At 31.3% G+C, this 14211-nt stretch overlaps 1 protein-coding gene across 1 annotated transcript; it reads left to right on the top strand.

Annotated features, from left to right (window-relative positions):
* The first annotated feature begins 10961 nt into the window (after positions 1-10961).
* On the top strand, positions 10962-11579 carry LOC120136861 (LOB domain-containing protein 16-like). The gene is made up of 2 exons (XM_039152802.1): positions 10962-11249; positions 11340-11579. The coding sequence occupies exons 1-2, from the start codon at positions 10962-10964 to the stop codon at positions 11577-11579; spliced, it is 528 nt and encodes a 175-aa protein (XP_039008733.1).
* The last annotated feature ends 2632 nt before the right edge of the window (positions 11580-14211 follow it).

Raw genomic sequence — 14211 nt, 5'->3', positions numbered from 1 at the left:
CAAGAGAGTACAATTATGTCAAGGATGGTGAGATTATAGGTGATCCATCCAAAGGGGTAACAACTCGATCTTCTCTTAGAAATATTTGTAATTATGTTGCATTTATTTCATGCATAGAGCCTAAGAATATTAAAGAAGCATTAAATGATGAAAATTGGATTATGGCTATGCAAGAAGAGTTAAATCAATTTGAGAGAAGTAAAGTATGGACATTAGTTGAAAGGCCTAGCAATAAATCTATTGTAGGTACTAGATGGGTATTTAGGAATAAGCTTGATGAGAGTGGTTATATAGTGAGAAACAAGGCTAGACTTGTTGCTCAAGGGTATACTCAAGAAGTGGGCATAAACTATGATGAAACATACGCTCCCGTAGCTAGGATAGAAGCAATTAAAATGTTATTAGCATTTGCATGTTTTCATGAATTTAAATTATATCAAATGGATGTTAAAAGTGCATTTTTAAATTGTTTTATAAAAGAAGAAGTGTATGTGGAACAACCTCCAGGTTTTGAAGATTCAAAATTCCCGGATCATGTTCTTAAATTGACAAAAGCACTTTATGGTTTAAAACAAGCTCCTAGAGCTTGGTATGAAAGATTGTCAAACTTTTTAATTGAAAAAGATTTTTCAAAAGGGAAGGTTGACACTACATTGTTTTTAAAGCATAAAGGTAAAGATTTATTAGTAGTTCAAATTTATGTTGATGATATAATATTTGGTTCTACTAATGATGTTCTTTGCCAAGAATTTTCTAAGCTAATGCAAAGCAAATTCGAAATGAGCATTATGGGGGAGCTCTCATTTTTCTTGGGACTCCAAATCAAGCAAAGAAAAGATGGCATCTTCATCAATCAAGCTAAGTACGTCAATGATATGCTCAAGAAATTTGGACTAGAAAATGGCAAGCCTCATGATACTCCAATGAGCTCTTCAACAAAGCTTGACTTAGATGAAGGAGGTAAATGTGTAGATGTTAAATTATATAGGTCAATGATTGGATCTTTACTTTATCTAACTGCAAGTAGACCTGACATTATGTTTAGTGTTTGCTTATGTGCAAGATTTCAATCATTCCCTAAGGAATCACATTTACTAGCTGTTAAGAGAATCTTTAGATACCTTAAGGACACTCCTAGTTTAGGAATTTGGTATCCTAGAGACTCTAGCTTTAGCTTGCATGCCTTTTCTGATGCGGATTATGGAGGATGCAAATTAGATAGGAAAAACACCTCCGGTACTTGCCAATTCCTTGGAAATATGTTGATTTCTTGGTTTTCAAAGAAACAAAATTGTGTTGCATTATCTACCACTGAAGCGGAATATATTTCAGCTGGTAGTTGTTGTGCACAAGTTTTATGGATGAAACAACAACTTTTTGATTATGGAATTGAAGTAGGTACCATTCCTATCAAGTGTGACAATACTAGTGCTATTTGTCTCACTAAAAATCCCATCCAACACTCTAGAACTAAGCACATCGAAATAAGACATCACTTCATTAGAGACCATGTCACTAAGGAAGATGTAGTTCTAGAATTTATTGATACTTTGCATCAATTAGCGGATATCTTTACAAAACCTTTAGACAATGAACGTTTTTGGACACTTAGGAGAGAATTAGGTTTAACTGACCTATCTTCACTTAGTATTTAAAAATAATTTTTAGCACTTTTAAGAATAAATGAAAAATGCTTAAAATAATATTTTTGATTGCATTCTTGTTATTAGTTAGGGGGAGTTTATGATTATTAGTGAAAATTAATTGTTTGTTCAAATGATGTTTAATGACAAATTTGATTGTTTGAACATAGTTAATTTTCGAAATATTAGTTGCAAATACCACTAGGATTTTAATTTAGCACTATTAGATGTTTAAAATACAGATTTTTTAAATATTTGGCAGAGGGAATCGATACCCCCATAAGGGAACCGATTCCCCCTTTAAATGGGAACCGATTCCCCTTGTAGGGGAATCGATACCCCCCTGGGGTTCTGGTTTTTACGGGCATAACACCCTATTTTTCTCAAACCCTCTGTATCTTCTTCCATTACCGCCGTGCTCTTCTCCTCTCTCTCCCTATCTCCTCTTTGCTTCATAAAATCTATTTCTAGTCGGAATTTCATCATTTTTCAAATCCTAAACCTCCTAGCATCATTAAAATCATGCAAACAACATCAAAATTCACTCAATCTCATATTTCAAGGTAAATTTTTCTAAACTCTCTATTTTTTTTGATTTTGAACATAGGACTAGTTTCAATTAGTTCTAGATAGAAATAGTGATCGGGCATTGATTATTAGTGTTTAGAAACTAAATTTTTACAACTAATTTCATCAAAATCTCACAAATTTTCTATTAATTTTTGAATTTTCGAAATAAAAAAACGAAAATCTTTAATTAATTTTAAAATTGATGATTTTTATTTAGTTATGTTATTTACATGTAAACTATACATACTATGGGTTTTCAAACATTATTTTCAATAGTTTTTAAAACTTTGCCCATTAGGATTTTTTTTAGAACCTTGAAATATTGAGAACTCAATTGAGTTTTGGGACTGATTGAATTGCATACATGTGTTTTCTAAATTGCAGGTTATCCATTCTATTCCGATTTCCTAAACCATGCCCAATCCTAAACGTGCTAGGTCATCATCTAGTCACTCAAACCGTCAATCCAACCCACCTCCAAATCCTCCACCTATCCCTCCAATTCCTAATCCTAATCCCATTGATCCAAATTTGACTACCCAAAACTCGTGTTTCAATCAACCTGGTCCTAGAAATAATCGTTTTTGGTATTATCAATATTTTGAATCTTAAAAAATTAGGCAAGAACGTATCCCATCTCTTCAGGCTATGATTGATATCAATTTTAGATATCTCCCTCTCCTACGAAAGTGGAAATTTGATAAACTTTGTAACCTTGAACCTCAAGTTTTTCATCAACTTGTTCGTATCTTTTATTCTAATGCCGTGTGTATTAAAAATCAAGCTGAAACCAAAACAATAGCAGTTCATTTTTATCTTCTAAGACAATACTTTCATCTTGATTCGGCTTACATTGCTAATGCATTAGGATTAGATAATGATGGTTTATCTAATGAAAAACAAACTTTAGGTTCTCATTATAAAAAAAGGGATAGTGCGAGTTTCTTAGATCTTCATGATCGTTTTCTTCATCTAATGATCACTTGGTGGTTTCGACCATCCGGAGGTCGTTACTCTACTCTTCGTGCTTTAGATCTTTGGTGGTTACATTGTTTCCAAAACAATTTTAAAATAAATCTTCCTGAGATTATTTTTACTGAAATTGTTGAAACCGTTAACCAAGTTCCAAATAAGAAACTTTGTTCTTCTCTAGTTTACGGTTGTATTCTTAGTAATCTCTTTTCTATAGTCGGGCTTAGAGTTGGTCTTGATGCCTCTTTTCCCCTAAAGAAACAAATCAATCTCCTTTCATTAACGAGATCGGGATGGATTAAGGATAAGCATACGACGTTCACGAGGAGCTTGAACAATTAATGCAAGATATTGACGAAGTCGACGATGAGCCGGAGCAGCACGAGGAACAAGCTCAGCAAGAAGATCAAGTGCCTCTATATTTTAAATCATTTATGGAGACATTTGATTTCCGTTATGCATCCTTGGATTCTCGCTTCACTTCCATAGAATCTCACTTCTCGACTATGGAGGCTCAACAATTGGAAATTCTCCGGGAGATACGTGCAAACAATGAAGCAACCAACGCTCGTATTAATGCACTCACTCATGAAATGGCAGCTATGCGAGTTTATTTTGCATCTTTAGACATATATGGCCAATTATCCATTATATGTTTATGAATATTGATTATGAAACTAATGGCTAACCTCTCTTTTGATTATGATCTTAGCAGCTTAAGCTTTATATTAATAAATCAATTGGCTTACGCTTTTCAAAATTCTTGTTTAAAACGTTTTTATAGGGTCTTTTTGATTTAACAAAAAGGGGGAGAAAGTGTTAAAGTAAGGGGGAGTTAAAGTAAGGGGGAGTAGTATTTTTCAAAATCAAAATTCATTTTGAAATTAGAAAATCTTAAAATGTTTTGTTATATCAAAAAGGGGGAGATTGTTGAAACGATATAACAAATTAAATTAAAAGAATTTTAATTTTGAAAATGATTTTTCTAATCATATTCGATATATTAAATCGAACATCAAAATATTACTCAAAGTATTTCAAAGTTCATTTTAAATCCTTACTAAAGTGTAAAATTAAGTTTTAATCTTAAAATAATTTCAAAACAATTGTACAAAGTATTTCGAACAGTTTCAAAGCCAAAAATTACAGTTTGTCCAGAGGGAACCGATTCCCCCCAAGGGGGTACCGATTCCCCCTGAATGGTTTGGCTCCGAGAAATTCCAGTATGCTCGGAGGGAATCGATTCCCCCCAGGGGGTATCGATTCCCCCCACTGTTCAACGGTTGAATATTTTAATTTTACACTTAGGGAACCGATTCCCCATGAGGGGGTACCGATTCCCCCACGCTCCAAGCAGAAATATTAATTGTTTTCACACTTAAACGGATCTAATAACTTCATTAATGATCCCCAACATTCAGAAGTGATTCAAAGTATATTTAAACAAGCTTAGAAGCCATTGATCAATAACAAGAAACAACAAGCAACTAGAATCAAGAGAGAATCAAAGAGAAAGCATCAAACCTCAAGTTTGTGCATTCCAAGCCTATTTTTCATTCAATATTCATTTTTCTTTCAAGAACACTACTTGTACTCAATTGTATTCATTCTTGAGTGTTCTTTTCTTTGTTCTAGAATTGTGCAAACAATCTACCTTGTGAGGATTTCCTTGTAAGTTTGCAAATTTGTAATCTTCTCTTTGGGAAAGAGTGTTCTCAAGAATTGGGGTATATTCTTGAGGGTGTTGTAAAGTTATCTCTTTGGCCTCAAAAGAAAGAACAAATTAGTGAATTTGTTGGAAAATCCTTAGTGTGGATAGCTAAGGTAGTGGACGTAGACTTTGATTGAGAAAGTCGAACCACTCTAAATCGCTGTGCAATTACTTTCAATTTTCTGCAAAAGCTTCCACAAAATTTTAATTGCCAATTCAGCCCCCCTTGGCCGATTTTGTCAATCGATTAACTCAACAGTTAGAAATGTGTTACCTTGGTGTTATAATTGGTGGAACTTTTCCAAAATCGAGGGTCACTTTCTCTTTTCCTCTAGCTTGAGATCCCTCTCCTAATTTAACTAACAAAGCAAGAAAAGGAATTACTACATCATTTGGATACTTAGGTTGAAGTTGGAACACTTCCTATAACTTGAATACACATGAAACATGTTAGAATCATCACTTGATTCATTTAAACCTCCCAAAAACCTATTTTTGGTTCAAAAGCTTAAAACTTGAAATATGGGAATTAAATTGAAGCTCTTGAAATGGAGATTAACATCCTTACCTTTGCTAAACTCAACTAGGTTTTAATCTCTTAAAGTTTTCACCTTGGAGAGGAAGAAGAAGAGAGAAAGATGAAGATAATAGGAAGTGTGTTTGGTGAGGAAATTGGGTGGAGTGGTTCACGTAAAATCTTAAGGATTTTCAGTTTGAAATAGGCAATGGGTTAATTGCACCTTTAATCCTCCTTCATCTAACTTGATATTAAAATGGTCCCAAATCTCTAACATTTGGGTCAACCCAAGCCCAAAATTCAATCTCAACTTGGTCCAAACTGTACTATAATTCTATCGGGCTCAATTTAAAAGGTCTCACGTCAACCCGGGATTTGGAGCGTTACATGCGTACCCTATAATTTTAGAAATTGTTGTTTCTTGTCCCCGTCCCCATCTCTGTATTCGTCCCCATATTTGTATCAGTACAACATAGGTATTAATTTACAAACAAGCACATGATAAATTCCAAGGGAAATATAATGAGTTTTGGATCCAATTTAAGACCAACCTATAGAGGCAGAACACAATTGAGACATGTGGGGGCTACACTCAAAAATTTGAAAAATTATACCTTTAAATATAAGGTGCATCTACGTTCATGAAAATTTTAAATTCTCATATAATTTAAGTATTTTCGTTATATTTTCTATTGATATTTTCACATGACTTTTTTTAGTTTCGCATTCTCTAAATTGATAATATAAATATATACGTTCTTAAATATGCATCATCTAACGTAAATCCGAAGTGTATTCCTGGAGATAACCAAAGCGTACATGTGGAACTATAAATGATTTACCAGTCGCACCTCCTCGGCAGTAAGGGGTTCCTATTATTGACGTAGAAATTGGTATATGTGCAAGTGCATGTGAGACCATGTGCTTGGATGACGCAGCAACTTAGACTTCCATGCCACAACTATATATGCTGGTATTCACCGTATCATCTTTCAATATGATATGAAGTCACAGCTATCAGCATTGTTGCAAACTGCGATATTCCCCTATCAGTGTGTGACGACCAACCATTAACCCACTTATGTTTTTTTTCCCCTTTGGTAGTAGCTACATGGCTGTTTTTCAAGCAATGCGCCACGCCCTTTTTTCTCTTGTATTTCCACCTGGTTCTGGGTTTAGTTAGCCTTTCGGTTGAGAGTCCGTTCACATATATTTTCCAGGTTTTGCTGATGAATTATTTGTAGGTGTACATTTCTGGTAACGTAAAGAATCTCATATTGGGTAGGAATCGTTTGTCGTAATCCGTCCAGTTAGTGCGTATTGTCTTAGATACAATCCTTATTGCATAACATTATTTGATCAGGAGTTATATTTTATCGTTTTTAATTGATATCCGACTATTAAAAGTTACAAAATAGTCACCTGACTAGTCATTGTATTTCAAACTCATTCTTTTTTGTTAAAAAATTGATGGAAGTTTGAGTTAGATGTTAATATGTTGAGTAGGATATGATATAATATGATCCCAGAATCTCAAACAACTATCATATCGATCTCAGTCAGTAGATTAACGTCTAGCTCAAACTGTAATCAAGTTTTTAATAGAAAAAGACGAAGTTTGGAACACGGTGAATAGTCGGATGGTCATTTTGTAACTTTTAATAGTCGAGGGACTCAAGAAAGCAACATTCTATAATTAGAGGACCATTTTATTACTTTTAATAATCAAATAACTCAATAAAGTAGCGTCATATAGTCAGGGGACCATTTGTATACTTTACCTGATATATTATGAATATTAAAATAGTGTTTACGATAATTAATTATTTTATAATCACTATTGAGTTTTTTTTTTACCATTTTACCGATACTTTTAACCTATGAATAGATGTTGGCTTTCTATTTTCTATATATACAACGATAAGGGAATTTCTCACTTCTTAGTATTATTTTTCGATTGCCGGATTATAATATTTTCTATATAAATATAACGATAAGGGAATTTCTTACTTCTTAGTATTATTTTCCGATTGCCGGATTGTAATAATCAAGGCAATATTTCATGTTAATATTTAGGTATACATATATTGAAGAGTTGTATTAACCCTAAGAGACAATTTTTTATTTCAACGATTATAAGAATCGAGACGAATTTACTTTCAAAACAATAATTATATCGTGACGCAATTATAGTTTAATCTATTTTATTTTAATTATTTTTTCCATTTAATATTAATATTTTGTTTTGTAACAGTATACTTCTCATATATATTATAGTATCATCTGGGTTTTAATGGAGACAGGAGGGGTGTAAACGTGCGCACTGGCGACAAGGAACATTGAAACAAAGAGACCTTTCCGACAAGGAGGGGACAGGAAAGGAAAAGCAAAAGGATTGTGGAATTAGAATTAACAAGAAATGTCTAAAGGGGTTAATGGAATGAATATGGCTCAAAGATTAATCATACGGTCCGACATTTTCATTTTCAATAAGAGACAATAGTGATCGAGTACGAAAAGATATAACACCAATCATGAGGTTTTGCCATGTATCTGCCAATACTAGAGAAGATTTGTGCAGCTAAAAACTCACAAGGAAGTTTTTATACTACTTTCTTCAATCTAATAAATAGACAGACACGTCAAATATTTAGGGAAAAAACACCAAATTTTCTCTTATTGGTGTGTTACTTATCTCTTTTCTTTTTTGTTTTTGTTGATCGACGGAGACATCAATTTTAATATTAGTTGCCGACTGCCATTATTCTTTATTATCTTTTTATTTTTTATATCGTATCTCTATTTATTTTTCAATAAGTCTATCTATATGGCACAATTTCATATGTCTTCATGTTACGTTTTCTTATACTTTTTGGAATGTTTTTATTTGGCTTTTTTTTCCATTTATCCTTTTTTTTTCTAAGGGTTGATTTGACATCGCCACGACTGATCAAGATGACACTTATCTAATATCTTGTTGATCTTACCTGTTTTGGACCCTCGGATAGGATTTGGATATACGATTTGCGTTCGTGAATAGCTTTTCAAGTCGTTCGAGTTTGATTTGCGGTTTGTTGGTGTCTTTCAATAGCTTGATTCTTTTTTGTGGTTCGTTTACCAATGCGATCATATATGTTTTTATCTATCTTTGTTCGAGTTTATTGGTTAGATTTTTAATCTTTTCCTTGTATGATCTTTATGTGATCTTAAGTTACTAGTTTTGGTTCAATGATTATAGAAACATTTCCTAATTATGTGTTTAATTTATTATTATAATTGTAAATCTTTCTTATAATTTCATATATTTCTTATTTTGAATAAAATTAATTGCTTTTATATATAAAAAAAAACTCACAAGAAATTGTGTTTGGTTTCCATTTGCACACGGCTCTAAAGGACTCTCCTACTTGATTAATTGGTTGTTACTTTGTTAAGCATATACGTGGAGTTTAATTTTCTATTCAATTTTACCTCCCAACTAGGTTAAATTTGCTGTCTTTTTTTTAACCTAACTTGAGAAGAAAAAGCTACTTTTAAGTTTAACACTACATTTGAAAAGTAATTTTTAGGGTTACCAACAAAACAACTTCAATAGTTAGAGAGATAATTGTTATTTTTAGATGTTTTAAGTTAGAGCATGTCATCTATAGGCGTGTTTGATTGTTTATCATCAAATAATTAAGAATTTTTCGAATATATATTATCTTACAATCACTTTAGGTTATTAATTTTTTTTTAAAGATAAAACGCTTTTGGAGTCCTAAAAAAAGTTAAAACGTCTAAATTTTAGAGAATAAATGTCTAAAATAACTATTTTTCAAACATAAAAGCTAGAAGATGTATTTGAAAATCACTTTTCAATCCAAACACAAAAATAATAATAATAAGAATAATAATAATAATAATAATAATAATAATAAACTAAAGTTTAGAAAATATTTTTAATGTTAAAATTATAATTTTAACCTTCATTTGTTGTTTTGTGTTTATTTCATAATTTAAAAGCTTACTTTTTGTCATAACATGATTGATACATTATATGTGGTTTAATTTTGTTTATATATCTAATCATACTAATTTGCAGATAAAAACTACTAGTATTTAATTCAATTAATATAATTAATTATACGTTTTTATTAAGTTAAGATGTTTATAAAGTAGTATTTGTTGTAATAATTAATTATAGTTATAATTTAAATAATTATAATAAAAAACATTTATTATAAAATTTAATTAGATTAACAACTAATATATATTCATACTTAAAACTAAATTAAATATGAATAGTCTAGAGACCCATTAATCGGTCGAGTGTTCGAGAATATTCATATTGTCTCACCTTATGTGAGTTCAAATTTTTGACATTTATCTTGAAACTATAATACTTCTTGTTAATAAAAAAAAGTTAATTGCATCATATATCCCCAAATTATGATCCTTAAATTTATCCCTAAACTTTCTAGTATTCTAATTTCATCCTCAAACTACGATACTCATTCTGAATTAGTCCTCAAACTTTTGAACATTTCAGTTTCATCCTCAAACTATGACCCTTATTCTAAATCAGTCCCTAACCTTTTAAATCTTCCAATTCCATCCCTAAAAGCATCCAAATGTGCAATTAATTTTAACAATAATTTAACCTGAACTTTATTTTTTTTCAAACATATAATAATATAACTTGACGTAGCTATTTTATTCGCATGGAATGTGATTAGTATATACATAAAATTTGGGATGAAATTGAAATGTTGGAAATGTTTGGGGACCAATTTAGAATGAAGGATATAGTTTGGGGATTAAAATAAAATGTTCAAAAGTTTGAGGAGTAATATAGTACGATAATCATAGTTTAAGGATGAAATTAGAACATTTATAAGTTTAGGGACCAATTTAAAATAAGAACCATAGTTTGAGTACATATGATGCAATTAACTCATAAAAAATATAAACAATCTAAGACTTAAACTAACATAAAACTAGATTCAAATCCACACAAAATTGGAACCACAAAATTCTCAAAACCTTAATTATTACAAATGAGTTACACTTCATGGTTTTTATTAACTCAAGACATTTATTTGAATCTCGCTAGTGTTCTAGAAGATTTTGAAAGAAAGAAAAAACATACTAAACAACAACATTAACCAAATGCACTAAAAATGTCGGTAGGCATTAACGGCAGGGTGGTACAAAGAGTAGCAGTTTCAAGGTGCGGCAATCGGCTGAAGAAAAAAAAGGAAACAATTTCCACAAAAATCAAACTTTGTAATAAAAAATAATTCAAATAACATAACCCCAAAGTCTAAAAACTCATATGCTAATTTGGTCTATTAACCTTTGGGAAAAAAACGATCCTCATACGGCATAAAAATCATTATTAAATGTTCCCTTAGAACCCTACGTAAAGGCCCTTTAATGCCCACCCCATTCACACTACTTATATAATCCTACAACCTTTTGGTTTTGCCCCATTTTCTATAGCACCATTTCCTAGTGTACTCGTGTGCTCTCAAATTCTTTTATGATTGCTACTCTTGTTTCAGCCATGGCATCATCATCCGGAACCGGCTCGCCTTGCGGTGCATGCAAGTTCTTGAGACGAAAATGCACCTCCGACTGCATTTTCGCTCCCTATTTTTGCTCGGAACAAGGCCCTGCGAGGTTCGCGGCCATTCATAAAGTGTTTGGGGCTAGCAATGTGTCGAAATTATTGATGCATATCCCAGCTCACGATCGTTGCGAGGCGGTCATCACCGTTGCTTACGAAGCTGAAGCTAGGTTAAGGGATCCGGTTTATGGTTGCGTTGGTCAGATATTCGCCTTACAACAACAGGTTTCATTTTTTTTTCTCTTTTTCACAATGTAATTTGAACATTTTTCCTAAGACATATTCATATTCTAATATTATATATATTTTTCGTAGGTCGCATGCCTGCAAGCTCAATTAATGCAAGTGAAAGCTCAACTAGGTCAAAATAACACAGAAGAAAATCAATGGCAAGGAAACCTTTGTGGTGTTGCTTCCATCCCAAGCTATGTGAGCCCAATTTCCCCACAATGCTCAGTTGTGTCTGTTGAACTCAACAATGGAAATAGCATGAACCTGCATGATGGTGATCTGGGTGAGCTTCAGGCACTTGCCCTTAGAATGATGAGGAACTAAATTGATTCATCCTTTTTGGGTTTTTTTTTTTCTTCCTCTCTTTTGAGTATGATTTTGACATCTTGTCTGATTCTTTTTCTCAACAATATATATATATATATATATATATATATATCATTCCAAGGATTTAAATAACGGTTTGTGATAGATGAATGATAATATGGTGTGAAAATTCTTATAGTTTAAATTGGGGAGGATAACTTCTTTTCATACAATAAATCCATCTAGTGATCTCATAAAAAAAGAGTTGTTTTTCCTAGAAATCTCGGGTTTAAACAATTGTATATGAAAGCTGTATATGTATTATCAATAACTAAAAGTTATTCTAGACAAATACTACCTTATAATCTTACTAAATTAACAAAAGAAAATTTTATTACGATAGTTACTGTTTTTGAGCTACTATAACAGTGAAATTACAGTTTAACAATATGATGAAGGAATTAAAATCTGAATTGTAATATTTTTTTAAATATATAATACTATTGTCTTAAATAGTCACAATATTTTATATTAGAAATGTGATTTTAAAAAATTATATTATTAAATTCTGTAAAATTATAAACTTGTTAAGGAATATAAAATTATCAATAAAAATATAAAAACATCTAAAACTGTATAAAAATTATTTTTTTAAAGATAAAATTATAGTACTGTATAAAATTATCCATTCAGATTAATATATACTTTTAACATACTATTTAAATTATTTAACTCCAACGATATTATATTAATATTGGGGCGAACATATAGTACTACGTATCATATAGTTTGATCCGCTTAATCCCCTGATGGAAGCATCTTTGGAGTCGAAGTGAGTAGGGATAGATATAAAATTTTATGTTATTAGAAAAAATTTATAAAATTTTAGAGGAAAATGAATTTTTCAAATTTTATAGGCAACGTAGTTATAAAATTTTTACGGGAAGAAAATATATTGTTAATAGAAAAAAAATATAAGAGTATTTAAATTTTCAAGAGAACAACTAACCCCACTTACCTCTGGATCCATCCTGCACAAAAGGTTTATGTTTGTAATTAGTTAGTGGGTTTACCTAACGTTTAAGGGTTTTTTTTTCTTTCTTCTTTTCTAATTTTAGTACCAGTAAAGTATTCATATTTTTAGACAAAATGTTCCCTTGATTGAATCCAAAGGGTACACATCAGGAGCTAAGAGAGTTTTGCATTCTCGATTCAACTAATTATTTAGTCAATCTCACTTGAGGATGTTATAATTAAATTATGGATAAACCCATAGAGCATCATATAATCATTTTCTTAAAAATGATATTAAAATATAAATTCTCAGTTAAATATTGATATACTTTCATTATTAAAAAATTAAAGCTTTTTTTTCTCTCTAAATACTTCTTTAGCTTTTTTTTTTTCAAAATTAATCAAAACGTTATTTTATGATGATAAGACAAAGACCACCTTATCTTATAGCCTAACCTCTGTTTTGAAAATTGGACCGGCCGGTTCAACCGGTTCAACCGGGAATCGTTGTTTAGTCCGATTCAATCTAAACTGGTTGAACCGCTATTAGTGAACTGGCCAGAACCGCTGAACCGTTCGAACCGGTCCGGCTGAAAACCGGGAAAAACTGGGATTTTTGTTATTTTAAAAAAAAAAATTAAACCAAACAACGTCGTTTGTTAAACGAGCCAAGTCGAACTCGAGTATTGCTGAGCTCGACTCGAACTTGAAAACTTTAAAAGTAAGCTCAACTCAACTCAAACTCACAAGCTAAAAATTATCAAGTTCAACTCAAACTCAAAAATATAATATTGAAACTTGAACTCAAAAAGGCTTGAACTAAAAAAAAAATTAGAACTCGATTGAAGCCTAAAATTCGAGCTTGATTGAAGTGAAAGAATAGTTCACTCAATGCTCACCAAAAGGCTCCATGATTTTGAACGCCAAATTACCTCTATTATTTATAGAAGTTAGTTGTGATGCGCTTCTATGTTTCTTAGCAATGTGAGATTGTTTTGTTCTCATATTTTTACTCTTTAGACTTTTGGGATGCTCTTCTATGTTTCTTAGCCATGTGGGATTGTTTTTAAAAAAAAAATTAAACCAAACAATATCATTTTGTTATGATTTTTTTAACCCCAAATTTATTTTTTAATTATAGTTATATAATTATATTTATTATTTAATATGTTTTACCTTAAATATTATGTTGTAGTTAATTTGAATCATTTTGTTTCACTTGATATTATGGTTTTTAACTTATATATGTTATGACTTGCTTTGAATATGACTTGTGATATAAAAAATTATTTTTTATTAAATATTTTTGGTATTTTATTTAATTTTTTAAATAATTATGACGTCGTCCGGTTCTTCCGACCGGTCGAACCGATTCGACCGGTTGAACCAGTGAACTGATAGCATGACCGGTTCGCTAACCAGTCCGGTTCTGAAAACCATGAGCGTAACACTTACCAATTCTTGCATAGCCTAACCTTTTCTTTTTTGTTAAGGTAGTTAATGGTGGGGAACATGTCATCATTATTAATTTGATATATATATATATATATTAGTTAAAGGGTAGATTATTTAAGATACTATCAAACTTTAAGCGATGATCCGTTTATACCTACAAACTTTTAATTTTACCAATTTT

This window comes from Hibiscus syriacus, unplaced genomic scaffold (assembly GCF_006381635.1).
Source record: "Hibiscus syriacus cultivar Baekdansim isolate YM2019G1 unplaced genomic scaffold, ASM638163v2 tig00110637_pilon, whole genome shotgun sequence".
Lineage (NCBI taxonomy): Eukaryota > Viridiplantae > Streptophyta > Magnoliopsida > Malvales > Malvaceae > Hibiscus > Hibiscus syriacus.
This window is presented reverse-complemented; position numbering and strand designations above follow the sequence as displayed.